At 47.2% G+C, this 20,424-nt stretch overlaps 1 protein-coding gene across 1 annotated transcript in view; it reads left to right on the top strand.

Annotated features, from left to right (window-relative positions):
• LOC137331207 (myoneurin-like) overlaps positions 1–20,136 on the top strand; it is a 64,744-nt gene extending 44,608 nt beyond the window's left edge. The window contains 4 exon segments of the mRNA XM_067994822.1: positions 1,258–1,436; positions 6,726–6,809; positions 12,311–12,397; positions 19,345–20,136. Coding sequence (XP_067850923.1) covers positions 1,258–1,436; positions 6,726–6,809; positions 12,311–12,397; positions 19,345–19,604 — 610 coding nt within the window. The 3' untranslated portion in view covers positions 19,605–20,136.
• Positions 20,137–20,424: the final 288 nt, after the last annotated feature.

Below are 20,424 nucleotides of genomic sequence, written 5' to 3'. Positions count from 1 at the left end.
TAAAATGAAACAGGAAAAGGAGGCTTATGATGAATGTAAGGTTCGTAATACAGTAGAGAACCAGGCTGAATACAGAAAGTACAGAGGAGATCTAAAAAAGGAAATAAGAGGGACAAAGAGAGAGTATGAGAATAGATTAGCGGCTAACAGGATTGGTGCTGGGATCACTGTTGTTCATCATTTACATCAATGATTTGGACTCTGGAATCAAAAGCACAATTTCAAAATTTGTGGATGACACAAAATTGGAGGGTATAGTTAATACTGAGGAGAACTGCGACAAAATACAGGAAAACATTAATAAACTTGTAGAATGGGCATGTAATGGGCAAATGAATTTTAATATAGATAAGTGTGAGGTGGTACATTTTGGTAGGAAGAATAAGGAGGCCACATATTGCTTGGATAATAAGAGTCTAAATGAGGTAGAGGGGCAGAGGGATCTGGGGGTAGAGATACACAAATCATTAAAAGTAGCGACGCAGGTTAATAAGGCCATAAAAAAGCAAACCAAACACTGAGGTTCATTTCTGGAGGGATAGAATTGAAAAGCAGAAAAGTTATGTTAAACTTGTATAGAACCTTGGTTAGACCACACTTGGCAAACTGTGCACAGTTCTGGTCTCCATATTAAAAAAAGGATATAGAGGCACTGGAGAAGGTGCAAAAAAGATTTACAAGGGTGATACTAAAACTGAGAGATTTTAACTATCAGGAAAGGCTGAACAGGCTGGGGCTCTTTTCTCTAGAAAAGGGCAGACTGAGGGGTGACCTGATCGAGGTCTTTAAGATTATGAAAGGGTTTGATAGGGTGAATGTAGAGAAGATGTTTCCACTTAGGGGGGAGACTAGAACTAGGGGCCATAAATATAAGATAGTCACTAATAAATCCAATAGGGAATTCAGGAGAAACTTCTTTACCCAGAGAGTGGTGAGAATGTGGAACTCCCTCCCACAAGGAGTAGTTGAGGCGAATAGTATAGATGCATTTAAAGGGAAACTAGATAAACAGATGAGGGGAAAAGGAATAGGAGGATATGGTGATAGAGTGAGATGGAGAGAGGAGGCTCATGTGGAGCATAAACACCAGCATAGACCAGTTGGGCTGAATGACCTGTCTCCCCATGGTTCTTTTGCCAATTACCTTAAATCTGTGTCCTTTGTTTACCTGTTTTTATTTCAGATTTCTAACACATTTTTCTTTTTATTCCTGTGCCTCCTTTTTAAAGCTGTTTCTGTGGCCTTGTTTCCCACCAGGAAGCACAGTGGAGAGAAACCTTACGTCTGTGACCGGTGTGGGCAGCGGTTTGCTCAAGCTAGCACGTTGACGTACCATGTCCGTCGCCACACGGGAGAGAAACCCTATATCTGCGACACCTGTGGGAAATCATTCGCTGTCTCCAGCTCCCTCATCACTCACGCACGGAAACACACGGGTAGGTCTTGCTCACCAAATCCTGCAGGGATTCTGCTTAAACCAGCACTCCACATAAACAGCATGTTAAAAGGGCTCATTTTGTAACTTGATTTTAAAATTAGACTCAATGCGGATTTCATCTGATTGATTTGCTGTTCTCTTTAACCAGAAAAGCTGATCACCCACAAATAAATCCCTCTGTTCCCTAACTCTCGGGCAGCCATTATCACTTTTATTATAATTAGTACATAATTGATATCTTTTATTAATCTTCTGCATCAAGTAGTGGCACTCAAGCAAAAATATCGGTGCTCCAAATTTCAGCTCTTCAGACGACAGTTCGATGGGTGCTGAGCGTGCCACTCGGTGGTGGGTGGGGCCGCCCACTCCATGCTGTAACAAGGAGTGGGTGTGGAGCCTCCCAGGGGCAGAGAAGGGGAGATTTGGTTCCTTCATGGTGCAGCATTGGGTCAGCATTAATATTCAGCTATCAGATTTGAATAAACCAACAGCAATGTGTTTTTCAGATTTCTTTAATCAAAAGTATCATCATCTGCTATCTAGAGCTAACCAGAGAGCAGGCTATTCTAGATCTGGTAATGTGTAATGAGACAGGATTAATTAATGACCTCATTGTAAAGGAGCCTCTAGGTAGCAGTGATCACAATATGATAGAATTTCACATTCAGTTTGAGGGAGAGAAGAGTCTAAGACCAGTGTTTTAAACTTAAATAAGGGCAGTTATGAGGGCATGAAGACAGAGCTGGTTAAAGTGAACTGGGAACTGAGGTTAAGGGATATGTCAGTGGAGATGCAGTGGATGACATTTAATGAGATATTTCATAACACTCAGCAAAGATGCATTCCAGTGAGAAAGAAAGACTCTGGGGGAAGGACGTACCGTCCGTGGCTAACTAAGGAAGTTAAAGATAGTATCAAATTGAAAGAAAAAGCATACAATTCCGCGAAGATTAGTGACAGGTCAGAAGATTGGACAGAATATAAAAAACAGCAAAGAATAAAAGAATAATGAGAGAGAAATTAGAGTACGAGAGAAAGCTAGCTAGAAATATAAAAACAGATAGTAAGAGTTTCTACAGGTATTTAAAAAGGAAAAGAGTAAGTAAAGTGAGCGTTGGTCCTCTAGAGAGTGAGTCTGGGGAATTAATAATGGAGAATAAGGAAATGGCGGATGAATTGAACAGATATTTTGTGTCCGTCTTCACTGTAGAGGATACAAATAACATGCCAGAAATAATTGTGAATCAAGAGGTGAAAGGGAGGGAGGAACTTAAAACATTTACAATCACCAGGGAAAGGGTTTTGAAAAAAAATATTAGAACTAAAAGCTGACAAGTCCCCAGGTCCTGACGGACTTCATCCCAGGGTCTTAAAGGAAGTGGCTGCGGAGATAGTAGATGCATTGGTATTAATTTTCCAAAATTCCCAAGATTCTGGAAGGGTCCCATCAGATTGGAAAATAGTGAATGTAACTCCTCTATTGAAGAAAGGAGGGAGACAGAAAGCAGGAAACTACAGGCCAGTTAGCTAAACATCTGTCATAGGGAAAATGCTAGAATCTATTATTAAGGAGGTTATAGCAGGGCACTTAGAAAATCTCAATGCAATCAGGCAGAGTCAACAAGGCTTTGTGAAAGGGAAATCGTGTTTGACTAATTTATTAGAGTTCTTTGAGGAAATAACAAGCAACGTGGATAAAGGGGATCCTGTGGATGTGGTGGACTTGGATTTCCAGAAGGCTTTTGACAAGGTGACACATCAAAGGCCACTACACAAAATAAGAGCTCATGGTGTAGGGGGTAACATATTAGCATGGATAAAGGATTGGTTAGCTAACAGGAAACAGAGAGTAGGCATAAATGGGTCATTTTCAGGTTGGCAAGATGTATCGAGTGGAGTGCCACAGGGATCAGTGCTTGGGCCTCAACTATTTACAATCTATATCAATGACTTGGATGAAGGGACCGAATGTCTGGTTGCTGAATTTGCTGATGACACAAAGATAGGTAGGAAAGTAAGTTGTGAAGAGGACATAAGGAATCTGCAAAGGGATATAGATAGGTCAAGTGTGTGGGCAAATGGAGTATAATTGGGAAAATGTGAACTTGTCCACTTTGGCAGGAGGAATAGAAAAGCAGTATATTATTTAAATGGAGAGAGATTGCAGAACTCTGAGGTACAGAGGGATCTGGGTGTCCCAGTACATGAATCACAAAAAGTTAGTATGCAGGTACAGCAAGTGATTAGGAAGGCAAATGGAATGTTGTCATTTATTGCCAGAGGAATGGAATATAAAAGTAGAGATGTTTTGCTACAGTTGTACAGGACATTGGTGAGACCACATCTAGAATACTGTGTGCAGTTTTGGTCTCCTTATTTAAGAAAGGACATAATTGCTTTGGAGCCGGTTCAGAGAAGGTTCACTCGACCGATTCCTGGGATGAGGGGGTTATCTTATGAGGAAAGGTTGGACAAGTTGGGCCTGTATACACTGGAGTTTAGAAGAATGAGAGGTGATTTTATTGAAACATTTAAGATCCTGAGGGGACTAGAAGGGGTAGATGCTGAGAGGATGTTTCCTCTTGTGGGAGAGTCTAGAACTCGGGGCCACAGTTTAAAAATGAGGGGTCTCTCATTTAAGACGTAGACGAGGAGAATTTTTTTCTCTCAGAGGATCGTGAGTCTGTGGAATTCCCTTCCCCAGAGAGCGATGGAGGCAGGGTCATTGAATATTTTTAAGGCTGAGTTAGATAGATTCCTGATTAACAAGGGAGTCAAAGGTTATAGTGGGTAGACAGGAAAGTAGGGTTGAGGTCACAATCAGATCAGCCATGATCTTATCAAATGGCAGAGCAGGCTCGAGGGGCCGAATGGCCTCCTGCTCTTAATTCGTATGTTCGCAATATGATTTGTTGACCGTGGAAACTTGAAAAATATTTTATTTTATTTTGTTTGCATTTTCTGAGCTGTACAGACCTGGATGATTCCTGGTCCCCTCTCTGGTGTATGATGTGTTCACAGGTCTGAGGCAGGACAATAGATGTGTTACTCAAACTGGTCTCCGTACCGCAGTTAGTGAAAGGAAGAATCAGCCAGGGTTCCTATACAGTGCCTCCGGCTCACCGTGCAGCGGCTCCCACTCCGGCTCACTATACAGTGCCTCCGGCTCACCGTGCAGCGGCTCCCGCTCCGGCTCACTATACAGTGCCTCCGGCTCACCGTGCAGCGGCTCCCTCTCCGGCTCACTATACAGTGCCTCCGGCTCACCGTGCAGCGGCTCCCGCTCCGGCTCACTATACAGTGCCTCCGGCTCACCGTGCAGCGGCTCCCGCTCCGGCTCACTATACAGTGCCTCCGGCTCACCGTGCAGCGTCTCCCGCTCCAGCTCACTATACAGTGCCTCCGGCTCACCGTGCAGCGGCTCCCACTCCGGCTCACTATACAGTGCCTCCGGCTCACTGTGCAGCGGCTCCCGCTCCGGCTCACTAGACAGTGCCTCCGGCTCACTGTGCAGCGTCTCCCGCTCCAGCTCACTATACAGTGCCTCCGGCTCACCGTGCAGCGGCTCCCTCTCCGGCTCACTATACAGTGCCTCCGGCTCACCGTGCAGCGGCTCCCGCTCCGGCTCACTATACAGTGCCTCCGGCTCACCGTGCAGCGTCTCCCGCTCCAGCTCACTATACAGTGCCTCCGGCTCACCGTGCAGCGGCTCCCACTCCGGCTCACTATACAGTGCCTCCGGCTCACTGTGCAGCGGCTCCCGCTCCGGCTCACTAGACAGTGCCTCCGGCTCACTGTGCAGCGTCTCCCGCTCCAGCTCACTATACAGTGCCTCCGGCTCCCGCTCCGGCTCACCGTGCGGCGGCTCCCGCTCCAGCTCACTATACAGTGCCTCCGGCTCACTGTGCAGCGGCTCCCGCTCCAGCTCACTATACAGTGCCTCCGGCTCACCGTGCAGCGTCTCCCGCTCCAGCTCACTATACAGTGCCTCCGGCTCACTGTGCAGCGGCTCCCGCTCCGGCTCACTATACAGTGCCTCCGGCTCCCGCTCCGGCTCACCGTGCAGCGGCTCCCACTCCGGCTCACTATACAGTGCCTCCGGCTCACCGTGCAGCGTCTCCCGCTCCAGCTCACTATACAGTGCCTCCGGCTCCCGCTCCGGCTCACCGTGCGGCGGCTCCCGCTCCGGCTCACTATACAGTGCCTCCAGCTCGCCGTGCGGCGGCTCCCACTCCGGCTCACTATACAGTGCCTCCGGCTCCCACTCCGGCTCACCGTGCAGCGGCTCCCGCTCCGGCTCACTATACAGTGCCTCCAGCTCGCCGTGCGGCATGCTTCCCATGTTGGAAAAGCATTCAACACCACATGAAGAATGAGCATTTGAGTGAGGTACCAGAGGGCTGTTGACATTTGTGTAACTGTTTACACTGAGCATCGGGAGAGGAGAGGGAAAGTTGTCTGTCTATAGTTTCTGTGTCAGTTTCACCCCATTCACTTGTAAGATTTAAGAAAAAAAGAACTTGTATTTATGTCGCACCTTATCACATCCTCAGGACATCCCAAAAGACTCAAAGTGCTCTCACGGTAACGTAGGCAAATACAGCATCCAATTTCCACATGGCAAAGTCCCACATACAGCAGTGAGATAAATGACTGGTTAATCTGTTTTGGTGACGTTTGTTGAGGGAGGAATTTGTCGATGAGACGGAGAATTTCCTTGCTTTTCTTTGAATAGGAATGGGATCTTTTATGTCCAACCGAGTCGGCCTCTGCGTTTTCTGCAGGGTTTGGGCAGGACCCTGCAGGTGGAGTGATCTGTGCACCCGTTTATCCAGGTGGCTGGGTGGCAGAGAAGGCGTGGCCAAGGCAATTGGGGGCATGGGAGTCCCCTGGTCTCGGCCTGGCCCCCTCTAATACCAGGGGCTGTGATATGGGGGAGAGCAGTTCTAGCCCTGCAGGAGTTGGCTGCAAGCAGGTTTCTGAATGTTGCTGGGCTTCCTGCGGCCAATCGAGGGCCAAGGGTTTTCCCTTTGTGCTCGAACCCTGAACCTGACTTGGCACCGAGTGCTACAGGCTGAACCAAGCTGACACAATGTAGTGTTTTTTTTCCTGTGTGACTTGCTTGTGTCTGGAGATTGTCTGATACTGGCGGGGGGATAACTGTGTAGGCCAGGCCCCTACAATAGCTGGTGCCTCTCAATAACTACCTGGGCATTTTCACTGATGGTTTTAATTGATTGAAGTTGCTGTAATTATGGACTGGTTTCTCTCACACTCTCTCGTGCAGGTGAGAAACCGTACAGCTGTCGTACGTGTAGTAAAAGTTTCATCTCTTCAGGAGAGCTGAACAAACACAGCCGATCTCACACAGGTAAGGAGCTGGTCCTGTGAGCCGGAGCAGGAATCAGTGACAGAATTCCCCATTTTCAGCACAATCTTAAAATCATGGCAAAAATTGTTAACTTGAAGCTTCCCTGACAGTCCAATCAGTAAATAAACCTGCCATCAACTGACCCCCCACACACCTGGCTGGGTACAGGGAGATAGTAGTGATTGGGGAAAACCCCCACACACCTGGCTGGGTACAGGGAGATAGTAGTGATTGGGGAAAACCCCCACACACCTGGCTGGGTACAGGGGGAGGTAGTAGTGATTGGGGAAAACCCCCACACACCTGGCTGGGTACAAGGGGAGGTAAGTGAGATACTAAGACCGGGGAGATAGTTTTTCTCCTATCTCCCATCATGCCCGCTTGACCATGAGACCCACCTCCTGCTTCCTCGACCCTATTCCCACCAAAGTGCTGACCACCCAACTTCCCTTCTGGCCCCCATGTTAGCTGACATTGTTAACGGTTACCTCTCCTCGTGTACTGTTCCCCTTCCCTTCAAATCTGCCATCATCACCCTCCTCCTCAAAAAACCCCACCTTGACCCCTCTGCCCTTGCAATCTACCGCCCTATCTGCAACCTCCCTTTCCTCTCCAAAGTCCTCGAACGTGTTGTCGCCTCCCAAATCCGTGCCCATCTTTCCCACAACTCCATTTTTGAATCCTCCAATTAGGTTTCCGCCCCTGCCACAGTACTGAAACAGGCCTTATCAAACTCACAAATGACATCCTCTGTGACTGTGACCGTGGTAAACTATCACTCCTCATCCTTCTCCGCCTGTCTGCTGCCTTTGACACGGTTGGCCACACCATCCTCCTCCAACACCTCTCCATCGTCCAGTTGGGTGGGACTGCGCTCACCTGGTTCCATTCTTATCTCTCCAGTCATAGCCAGAGAATCTCCTGCAATGGCTTCTCTTCCTGCTCCCGCACCGTTACCTCTGGAATCCCCTCAGGATCTATCCTTTGCCCTTCCCATTCCTCATTTACATGCTGCCCCTCGGCGACACCATCCGAAAACACGTCAGATTCCACATGTACGTTGACGACACCCAGCTCTACCTCACAACCACCTCCCTCCACCCCTCTACTGTCTCTCATTTGTCGCATTGCTTGTCCGACACCCAGTACTGGATGAGCAAAAATTTCCTCCAACTGAATATTGGAAAGACTGAAGCCACTGTCTTCGGTCCCCATCCACCGAGTCCATCCCTCTCCCCGGCCACCGACTCCATCCCTCTCCCCATCCACCGACTCCATCCCTCTCCCCGGCCACCGACTCCATCCCTCTCCCCATCCACCGACTCCATCCCTCTCCCCGGCCACCGACCCCATCCCTCTCCCCGGCCACCGACTCCATCCCTCTCCCCGGCCACCGACTCCATCCCTCTCCCCGGCCACCGACTCCATCCCTCTCCCCGGCCACCGACTCCATCCCTCTCCCCGGCCACCGACCCCATCCCTCTCCCCGGCCACCGACCCCATCCCTCTCCCCGGCCACCGACTCCATCCCTCTCCCCGGCCACCGACTCCATCCCTCTCCCCATCCACCGACTCCATCCCTCTCCCCATCCACCGACTCCATCCCTCTCCCCATCCACCGACTCCATCCCTCTCCCCATCCACCGACTCCATCCCTCTCCCCATCCACCGACCCCATCCCTCTCCCTGGCCACCGACTCCATCCCTCTCCCCAAACACCGACCCCATCCCTCTCCCCATCCACCGACTCCATCCCTCTCCCCATCCACCGACCCCATCCCTCTCCCTGGCCACCGACTCCATCCCTCTCCCCATCCACCGACCCCATCCCTCTCCCTGGCCACCGACTCCATCCCTCTCCCCGTCCACCGACTCCATCCCTCTCCCCGGCCACCGACTCCATCCCTCTCCCCATCCACCGACTCCATCCCTCTCCCCGGCCACTGTCTGAGGCTGAACCAGACCGTTCACAACCTTGGCCTCCTATTTGACCCTGAGATGAGCTTCTGACCCCATATCCTCTCCATCACCAAGACCGCCTACTTCCCCCTCCGTAACATCACCCGTCTCCGCCCTGCCTCAACTCAGCTGCTGCTGAAACCCTCATCCGTGCCTTTGTTACTTCTAGACTGGACTATTCCAATGTTCTCCTGGCCGGCCTCCCATCTTCCACCCTCCATAAACTTGAGCTCATCCATAACTTTGCTGCCCGTATCCTAACTCGCACCAAGTCCCGTTCACCCATCACCCTGTGCTTACTGACCTACATTGGCTCCTGTTCCGGGAACGCCTCAATTTTAAAATTGTCATGCTTGTTTTCAAATCCCTCCATGGCCTCGCCTCTCCCTATCTCTGTAACCTCCTGCAGCCCTACAACGCTCCGAGATCTCTGCGCTCCTCCAATTCTGGCCTCTTGCGCATCCCCAATTTTAATCGCTCCACCATTGGTGGCCGTGCCTTCAGCTGCCTGGGCTCCAAGCTCTGGAATTCCCTCCCTAAACCTCTCCGTCTCTCTACCTCTCTCTCCTCCTTTAGGACCCTCCTTAAAACCTACCTCTTTGACCAAGCTTTTGATCATCTGTCCTAATATCTCCTTATGTGGTTCAGGGTCAAATTTTGTTTGATAATCACTCCTGTGAAGCGTCTTGGGTCGTTTAATACGTTAAAGACGCTGTATAAATGCAAGTTGTTCTTGTTGATTGGGGTAAACCTCCACACAGCTGGCTGTGCTCTGGGCTCCTCCTCCCCGCCAGTGTTGCCCCGGGTTCCCCCCACGTTGCCTGGAATCAACAGCTACAAGACTGTGGGGAGAGAGTAGAGAGTAGGGCAGTGGGATTATTTCGGGATTGCTCCAGCAAAGTGTTTGAAAGGGAAAAAAGTGAATCAGCTGCTAAGATTCTAGACTTGGGTAAGGCCGACTTCAATGGGATGAGACAGAGACTGTCCACAGTAAACTGGGCAAATCTGTTAATGGGTAAAACGACTGATGATCAGTGGGAAATGTTTAAAGAAACATTTAACGTGATACAGAACCAGTTTATACCCCTGAGGGGCAAGAACTCTACTTGCAAAAAAAAACAGCCATGGACAACTAAAGAGGTGAGGGACAGTATAAGGCATAAGGAAAGGGCATACAAAAAGGCAAAAATGGCACAGATCCTGGCGAATGGGAAAGATACAAAGATCAACAAAGGGTCACAAAACAGATAGTAACGGCTACAAAAAGAGAGTATGAAAAGAAACTTGCAAGGGATATCAAAACCAATACGAAGAACTATTATAGTTATATTAGGAAAAAGAGGGTGGTCAGGAGCAGTGTTGGCCCCTCAAAAACTGAAAGTGGGGATATTGTCATTGACAACGGGGAAATGGCGGACATGTTGAACAATTACTTTGCGTCAGTATTTACAGTAGAAAAAGAGGATAGCATGCCGGAAATCCCAAGAAAACTAATATTGAATCGGGGACAGGGACTCGATAAAATTAACATAAGTAAAGCAACAGTAATGAAGAAAATAATAGCACTAAAGAGTGACAGATCCCCATCCCAGGGTTTTAAAGGAAGTAGGTGAGCACACTACGGATACCCTAACTATAATCTTTCAAAGTTCTCTAGATTCAGGAACTGTCCCTCTAGATTGGAAAATTGCACATGTCACTCCGCTTTTTAAGAAAGGAGAGAGAGGGAAACCAGGGAATTATAGACCAGTTAGCCTAACATCTGTTGTGGGGAAAATGCTGGAGTCTATAATTAAGGATAGGGTGACTGAACACCTCGAGAATGTTCAGTTAATCAGAGAGAGCCAGCATGGATTTGTGAAAGGTAGGTCGTGCCTGACAAACCTGATTGAATTTTTTGAAGAGGTGACTAAAGTAGTGGACAGTGGAATGTCAATGGATGTTATTTATATGGACTTCCAGAAGGCATTTGATAAGGTCCCACATAAGAGACTGTTAGCTAAGATAGAAGCCCATGGAATCGAGGGAAAAGTACGGACTTGGTTAGGAAGTTGGCTGAGTGAAAGGCGACAGAGAGTAGGGATAATGGGTAGGTACTCACATTGGCAGGATGTGACTAGTGGAGTCCCGCAGGGATCTGTCTTGGGGCCTCAATTATTCACAATATTTATTAACGACTTAGATGAAGGCATAGAAAGTCTCATATCTAAGTTTGCCAATGACGCAAAGATTGGTGGCATTGTAAGCAGTGTAGATGAAAACATAAAATTACAAAGCGATATTGATAGATTAGGTGAATGGGCAAAACTGTGGCAAATGGAATTCAATGTCGACAAATGTGAGTTCATCCACTTTGGATCAAAAAAGGATAGAACAGGATACTTTCTAAATGGTAAAAAGTTAAAAACAGTGGATGTCCAAAGGGACTTAGGGGTTCAGATACAGAGATCATTGAAGTGTCATGAACAGGTGCAGAAAATAATCAGGAAGGCAAATGGAATGTTGGCCTTTATATCTCGAGGACTGGAGTACAAGGGGGCAGAAGTTATGCTGCAGCTATACAAAACCCTGGTTAGACCGCACCTGGAGTACTGTGAGCAGTTCTGGGCACCGCACCTTCGGAAGGACATATTGGCCTTGGAGGGAGTGCAGCGTAGGTTTACTAGAATGATACCCGGACTTCAAGGGTTAAGTTACGAGGAGAGATTACACAAATTGGGGTTGTATTCTCTGGAGTTTCGAAGGTTAAGGGGTGATCTGATCGAAGTTTATAAGATATTAAGGGGAACAGATAGGGTGGATAGAGAGAAACTATTTCTGCTGGTTGGGGATTTTAGGAGTCGGGGGCACAGTCTAAAAATTAGAGCCAGACCTTTCAGGAGTGAGATTAGAAAACATTTCTACACACAAAGGGTGGTAGAAGTTTGGAACTCTCTTCCGCAAACGGCAATTGATACTAGCTCAATTGCTAAATTTAAATCTGAGATAGATAGCTTTTTGGCAACCAAAGGTATTAAGGGATATGGGCCAAAGGCAGGTATATGGAGTTAGATCACAGATCAGCCATGATCTTATCAAATGGCGGAGCAGGCACAAGGGGCTGAATGGCCTCCTCCTGTTCCTATGTTCCTATATTCCTAACGAGTCGGCGCAGTTGATAACTGGAAATGGATTCTGAGCATTCCAGAAGGGAATAAGAAAATTTGACCCAAAAACTATTTTCAAAAGTTTCGAAGTTCCCCAATGGTTGGTGAGGTGGAATTGCAGCGTGTTGCAGCACGAGTACTGGGGCATCCAAACTGCAGACCTGCGACCCTCCAGACTGATACAGGGTTATGGGGAGAATGGGGCGGTGGGATTAGTTTAGGAATGATACAGGGCTATAGGGAGAAAGTAGGGCAGTGGGGTTATTTGGGATTGCTCCAGCAAAGAGTCGGCACAGACTGAACAATTGAAGATAAGAGTTGGATCGTTCAGAAAGGTAAGATCAGAGAATTGGAACCATTTGCATAAATATCCACTTTAAGGTGCATTTCTTTCAGGTGAAAAACCGTTCGTCTGTGAATTGTGTGGGAACTCGTACACTGATGTGAAGAATTTAAAGAAACATAACAGTAAGGCTCATGCTGGTGAGTATTTCCTGGCCATTGAAGACTGATTTTAATGCTCCCCACCAGGCCATCGTGTTTAACAATGCTGCCCTCTGAGACCAGAACACATTGTATATACAGCCAGGTATCAAACCATTCAGTGCAAATATCAATCTTTTACCTTGTACCTGACCAAGTTCTAATTCTAAATTTTTGACTCTTTGTTCTCCATTGCCTACTGCTATTGTGTGTCATTCCCTGTGAATTCCTTTCAAATCATTCCTTGAAACACCTCATCTCCAGGGAGAATTGCCCAAATTTATCGCAATTCTCATCATTTTTAACATTCATTCTCGGGATGTGGGCGTCGCTGCAAGGCTGGCATTATTGCCCATCCCTAGTCGCCCTGAGAAGGTGGTGGTGAGCCTTCTGCTTGAACCGCTCTAGTGGTTTTGATACAAATGAGTGGTTTGCTGGGCCACTTAAGAGGGCAGGTAAGAATATAACTGCAGTAGCTGAAAGCTCAGTGATCTATATAACTTAATAACTGTTAATAAATCCCCAGCTCTCTCTTTCTAACAGTGTGTTAATAAATCCTCAGTTCTAATTCGAGCCTGCTCCGCCATTCAATAAGATCATGGCTGATCTTCGATCTCTACTGCATTTTCCCACCCGAACTATTTTGAAAATAGTTTTTGGGTCAAATTTTCTTATTCCCTTCTGGAATGCTCAGAATCCATTTCCAGTTATCAACTGCGCTGACTCTTTAGGAATATAGGAACATAGGAACAGGAGTCGGCCATTCAGCCCCTCGTGCCTGCTCCGCCATTTGATAAGATCCCCTTGATTCCCCTAGAGTCCAAAAATCTATCGATCTCAGCCTTGAATATATTCAATGACTGAACATCCACAGCCCTCTGGGGTAGAGAATTTCAAAGATTCACAACCCTCTGAGTGAAGAAATTTCTCCTCATCTCAGTCTTAAATGGCCGACCCCTTTCCCTGAGACTATGCCCCCTAGTTCTAGACTCTCCAACCAGGGGAAACAACCTCTCAGCATCTACCCTGTGAAGCCCCCTCTGAATCTTGTATGTTTCAATGAGATCTCCTCTCATTCTTCTAAACTCCAGAGCGTATAGGTCCATTCTACTCAATCTCTCCTCATAGGACAACCCTCTCATCCCAGGAATCAATCTAGTGAACCTTCGTTGCATTGCCTCCAAGGCAAGTATATCCTTCCTTAGGTAAAGAGACCAAAACTGTGCGCAGTACTCCAGGTGTGGTCTCACCAAAGCCCTGTACAGACTTCCTTACTTTTGTACTCCAAACCCTTCTACAAATACATAAAGGGCAAAAGAGTAACTAGGGAGAGAGTAGGGCCTCTAAAGGATCAACAAGGTCATCGATGTGCAGAACCACAAGAGATGGGTGAGATCCTAAACGAATATTTCACATCGGTATTTACGGTTGAGAAAGGCATGGATGTTAGGGAACTTGGGGAAATAAATAGTGATGTCTTGAGGAGTGTACATATTACAGAGAGGGAGGTGCTGGAAGTCTTAACGCGCATCAAGGTAGATAAATCTCCGGGACCTGATGAAATGTATCCCAGGACGTTATGGGAGGTTAGGGAGGAAATTGCGGGTCCCCTAGCAGAGATATTTGAATCATCCACCGCTACAGGTGAGGTGCCTGAAGATTGGAGGGTAGCAAATGTTGTGCCTTTGTTTAAGAAGGGCGGCAGGGAAAAGCCTGGGAACTACAGACCGGTGAGCCTGACATCTGTAGTGGGTAAGTTGTTAGAGGGTATTCTGAGGGACAGGATCTACAGGCATTTGGAGAGGCAGGGACTGATTAGGAACAGTCAGCATGGTTTTGTGAGAGGAAAATCATGTCTCACGAATTTGATTGAGTTTTTTGAAGGGGTAACCAAGAAGATAGATGAGGGCTGTGCAGTAGACGTGGTCTACATGGACTTTAGCAAAGCCTTTGACAAGGTACCGCATGGTAGGTTGTTACATAAGGTTAAATCTCACGGGATCCAAGGTGAGGTAGCCAATTGGATACAAAATTGGATTGACGACAGAAGACAGAGGGTGGTTGTAGAGAGTTGTGTTTCAAACTGGAGACCTGTGACCAGCGGTGTGCCTCAGGGATCGGTGCTGGGTCCGCTGTTATTTGTTATTTATATTAATGATTTGGATGAGAATTTAGGAGGCATGGTTAGTAAGTTTGCAGATGACACCAAGATTGGTGGCATTGTGGACAGTGAAGAAGGTTATCTAGGATTGCAACGGGATCTTGATGAATTGGGCCAGTGGGCCGATGAATGGCAGATGGAGTTTAATTTAGATAAATGTGAGGTGATGCATTTTGGTAGATCGAATCGGGCCGGGACCTACTCCGTTAATGGTAGGGCGTTGGGGAGAGTTATAGAACAAAGAGATCTAGGAGTACAGGTTCATAGTTCTTTGAAAGTGGAGTCACAGGTGGATAGGGTGGTGAAGAAGGCATTCAGCATGCTTGGTTTCATTGGTCAGAACATTGAATACAGGAGTTGGGATGTCTTGTTGAAGTTGTACAAGACATTAGTTAGGCCACACTTGGAATACTGTGTACAGTTCTGGTCACCCTATTATAGAAAGCATATTATTAAACTAGAAAGAGTGCAGAAAAGATTTACTAGGATGCTACCGGGACTTGATGGTTTGACTTATAGGGAGAGGTTGGATAGACTGAGGCTTTTTTCCCTGGAGAGTAGGAGGTTTAGGGGTGATCTTATAGAAGTCTATAAAATAATGAGGGGCATAGATAACGTAGATAGTCAAAATCTTTTCCCAAAGGTAGGGGAGTCTATAGCGAGGGGACATAGATTTAAGGTGAGAGGGGAGAGATACAAAAGGGTCCAGAGGGGCAATTTTTTCACTCAAAGGGTGGTGAGTGTCTGGAATGAGCTGCCAGAGGCAGTAGTAGAGGCGGGTACAATTTTGTCTTTTAAAAAGCATTTGGACAGTTACATGGGTAAGATGGGTATAGAGGGATATGGGCCAAGTGCAGGCAATTGGGACTAGCTTAGTGGTATAAACTGGGTGACATGGACATGTTGGGCCGAAGGGCCTGTTTCCATGTTGTAAACTTCTATGATTCTATGAAACCCCTTGCAATAAAGGCCAATATACCATTTGCCTTCCTAATTGCTTGCTGTACCTGCATGTTAACTTCCTGTGTTTCTTGTACAAGGACACCCAAATCTCTCTGAACACCAACATTTAATAGTTTCTCACCATTTAAAAAATATTCTATTCTTCCTACTAAAGTGAATAACCTCACATTTCCCCACATTATACTCCATCTGCCATCTTCTTGCCCGCTCACTTAACCTGTCTATATCCATTTGCAGACTCTTTGTGTCCTCCTCAGCTTACTTTCCCACCTAGCTTTGTATTGTCAGCAAACTTGGATACATTACACTGGGCCCTTTCATCTAAGTCATTAATAGAGATTGTAAATAGCTGAAGCCCAAGCACTGATCCTTGCGGCACCCCACTAGTTACAGCCTGTCAACCTGAGAATGACCTACGCTGTCCGTTAACCAATCTCTATCTGCACTAATATATTACCCCCACCCCCATGAGCCCTTATCTTGTGTAATAACCTTTTGTGCTGCATCTCATCGAATACCTTTTGAAAATCCAAATATACTTCATCCACTGGTTCCCCTTTATCGACCCTCCTGGTTACATCCTCAAAAAAAAACTCAGGTAGAGTTGTCAAACACGATTTCCCTTTCATAAAACCATGTTGACTCTGCCTAATCATATTCTAATTGGCCCGTTACTATGTCCTTAATAATGGATTCCAGCATTTTCCCGACTACTGATGTCTCTCCCTGTAACAGTGTGTTAATACACCCCCAGCTTGCACCCTTTCTGTAAGGGAGCTGTGTAAATAAACACAAGCCAGCCTCACTGTTCCCACTGATGATGCAGCCTGTCTTGGTGGAAGGAGATGCTTCACATGTTGTCAATAATTGGGGTCTTTGATGGGGAGGGGGGAGCATCCCCAAGATTAATAAGCTTGTTTGATAAGAACATAAGAACATAAGAAATTGGAGCAGGAGTAGGCCAATCGGCCCCTCGAGCCTGCTCCGCCATTCAACAAGATCATGGCTGATCTGATCCCAACCACAAATCTAAAGAACACAAGAAGTCGGAGCAGGACCCGGCCACATAGCCCCTGGGCCCTCTCCGCCACCCACAGGGCATTGACCGATCCGAACTCAGCTTCATGTCCAATTTCCTGCCCGCTCCCCATAACCCCTAATTCCCTTTACTTCTAGGAAACTGTCTATTTCTGTTTTAAATTTATCTAATGATGTAGCTTCCACAGCTTCCTGGGGCAGCAAATTCCACAGACCTACCACCCTCTGAGTGAAGAAGTTTCTCCTCATCTCAGTTTTGAAAGAGCAGCCCCTTATTCTAAGATTATGCCCCCTAGTTCTAGTTTCACCCATCTTTGGGAACATCCTTACTGCATCCACCCGATCAAGACCCTTCACAATCTTATATGTTTCAATAAGATCGCCTCTCATTCTTCTGAACTCCAATGAGTAGAGTCCCAATCTACTCAACCTCTCCTCATATGTCCGCCCCCTCATCCCCGGGATTAACCGAGTGAACCTTCTTTGTACTGCCTCGAGAGCAAGTATGTCTTTTCTTAAGTATGGAGACCAAAACTGTATGCAGTATTCCAGGTGCGGTCTCACCAATACCTTATATAACTGCAGCAATACCTCCTTGTTTTTATATTCTATCCCCCTAGCAATAAAAGCCAACATTCCGTTGGCTTTCTTGATCACCTGCTGCACCTGCATACCAACTTTTTGATTTTCTTGCACTAGGACCCCCAGATCCCTTTGTACTGCAGTACTTTCCAGTCTCTCGCCATTAAGAAAATAACTTGCTCTCTGATTTTTCCTGCCAAAGTGCATAACCTCACATTTTCCAATATTATATTGCATCTGCCAAATCTCCGCCCACTCACCCAGCCTGTCTATATCCCCTTGCAGGTTTTTTATGTCCTCCTCACTCTCTACTTTCCCTCCCATCTTTGTATCATCTGCAAATTTTGATATGTTGCACTCGGTCCCCTCCTCCAAATCGTTAATATAGATTGTAAAGAGTTGGGGACCCAGCACCGACCCCTGTGGAACACCACTGGTTACTGGTTGCCAGTCCGAAAATGAACCATTTATCCCAACTCTCTGCTTCCTGTTTGATAACCAATCCTCCACCCATGCCAGAATATTACCCCCAATCCCGTGATTTTTTATCTTAAGTAATAATCTTTTATGTGGCACCTTGTCGAATGCCTTCTGGAAGTCTAAATACACTACGTCCACTGGTTCCCCTTTATCCACCCTATACATTATATCCTCGAAGAACTCAAGCAAATTTGTCAGACATGACTTCCCCATCATAAAGCCATGCTGACTTTGTCCTATTAAATTATGCTTATCTAAATGTTCCGTTACTGTCTCCTTAATAATAGACTCCAAAATTTTACCCACCACAGATGTTAAGCTAACTGGCCTATAATTTCCAGCCTTCTGCCTACTACCCTTTTTAAATAACGGTGTTACATTAGCAGTTTTCCAATCTGCCGGGACCTCTCCTGAGTCCAGGGAATTTTGGAAAACTATCACCAAAGCATCCACAATCCCTACTGCCACTTCCCTCAAGACCCTAGGATGGAAGCCATCAGGTCTAGGGGATTTATCCGCCTTGAGTCCCATTATTTTACTGAGTACCATCTCTTGAGTGATTTTAATCGTATTTAGCTCCTCCCCCCCGAGAGTCCCCTGTTTGTCCAGTGTTGGGATATTCTTAGTGTCCTCTACTGTAAAGACTGAAACAAAATATTTGTTCAGCATTTTTGCCATCTCCATGTTTCCCACCATTAATTTCCCGGTCTCATCCTCTAAGGGACCTATGTTTGCCTTAGCCACCCTTTTTCTTTTTATATAACTATAGAAACTCTTGCTATCTGTTTTTATATTTTTTGCTAATTTCTTTTCATAATCTAACTTCCCTTTCTTAATCAATCCTTTAGTAACTTTTTGCTGTCTTTTGAAGAATTCCCAATCTTCTATCCTCCCACTAAGTTTGGCTACCTTATATGTCCTTGTTTTTAGTCGGATACTATCCTTGATTTCTTTACTTAGCCACGGGTGGCTGTCATTTCTTTTACACCCTTTTTTCCTCAGTGGAATATATTTATTTTGAAAGTTGTAAAATAACTCCCTAAATGAACACCACTGCTCATGTACCGTCTTACCCTTTAATCTATTTTCCCAGTCCACTTTAATCAATTCCGCTCTCATACCATCATAGTCTCCTTTATTCAAGCTCAGTACGCTTGTTTGAGAATCAACCTTCTCACCCTCTAATTGGATATGGAATTCAACCATGTTGTGGTCGCTCGTTCCAAGGGGATCCTTAACTAGGACATTATTAATTAATCCTGACTCATTACACAGGACCAGGTCCAAGGTTGCCTGCCCCCTTGTAGGATCAGTTACATACTGCTCAAGAAATCCATCCCTGATGCACTCAATGAACTCGTCCTCAAGGCTGCTCTGCCCAATTTGATTTGTCCAGTTAATATGATAATTAAAATCCCCCATAATTATGGCTGTTCCCTTATTACATGCCCCGACTATCTCCTGATTAATACTTCTTCCAGCAGAGTTGCAACTATTAGGAGGCCTATATACTACGCCCACTAATGTTTTTTTTCCCTTATTATTCCTTATCTCCACCCAAACTGTTTCATTATCTTGATGCTTTGTCCCAATATCATTTCTCTGTATTACAGTGATTCCTTCCTTTATTAACATAGCCACCCCACCTCCCCTTCCTTCCTGCCTGTCCTTCCTGATTGTTAAATACCCTGGCATTTGTTTGATGCTGTGATTTCCTTTCCAGCTGCAAAGAGTACGGATGGGATTGAAGATGGTCCGGTTTTTGTTGAACACGAATCTGTGCAGAAACAGCATTTGCAGGACTCCATGGCGCTAAAATCCTCTGACCTTTCCCTCCCCCTCACCATCCCCATGGGAACAGATGACCAGCAGATGATGTTGCCTGTGACTGAGGGCCAGACCTTATCCACAGAACAATTGCTCCGTCCCTCAGTCTCCGGTTACCCAGAGCCACAGTTCATATTCCTGCAACAACTGTACTGATGGGGATCACACTGCTCACTGGGGGGAGGGAAGGGTGGGGGGAAGATAGCGAGACGGGGTCAGGACTGGGAGGGAGGAGAGAGCGAGCCGGGGTCAGGACTGGGAGGGAGGAGAGAGAGCGAGAGACGGGGTCAGGACTGGGAGGGAGGAGAGAGAGAGAGACGGGGTCAGGACTGGGAGGGAGGAGAGAGAGAGAGACGGGGTCAGGACTGGGAGGGAGGAGAGAGAGAGAGCCGGGGTCAGGACTGGGAGGGAGGAGAGAGAGAGAGACAGGGTCAGGACTGGGAGGGAGGAGAGAGAGAGAGCCGGGGTCAGGACTGGGAGGGAGGAGAGAGAGCGAGAGACGGGGTCAGGACTGGGAGGGAGGAGAGAGAGAGAGCCGGAGTCAGGACTGGGAGGGAGGAGAGAGAGAGAGCCGGGGTCAGGACTGGGAGGGAGGAGAGAGAGACGGGGTCAGGACTGGGAGGGAGGAGAGAGAGCCGGGGTCAGGACTGGGAGGGAGGAGAGAGAGAGAGACAGGGTCAGGGCGGGGGTGGGGGGAGGAGAGAGAGAGAGGGGTCGGGGGTGTACGAGAGAGCTTTGGGGTTGGAGGGGGTGCGAGACGAGAGAGCCTGGGGTTTGTGGGGTGGGGGGAGAGAGAGCCTGGGGTTTGTGGGGTGGGGGGAGAGATAGCCTGGGGTTTGTGGGGTGGGGGGAGAGATAGCCTGGGGTTTGTGGGGAAAGAGAGAGTCTGGGCGGGAGGAGGAGAGAGCCTTGGGGGGGTTTGGGGGTCGAGGAGAGAGTTTGGTGGGGGCAGACCATGAGTAAAACACTAAGTGTC

The sequence above is a fragment of the Heptranchias perlo genome, chromosome 13 (genome assembly GCF_035084215.1).
Source record: "Heptranchias perlo isolate sHepPer1 chromosome 13, sHepPer1.hap1, whole genome shotgun sequence".
Classification (NCBI taxonomy): domain Eukaryota; kingdom Metazoa; phylum Chordata; class Chondrichthyes; order Hexanchiformes; family Hexanchidae; genus Heptranchias; species Heptranchias perlo.
Note: the sequence above shows the minus strand (reverse complement) of the source record. Positions and strands in the feature narration are given on the sequence as shown.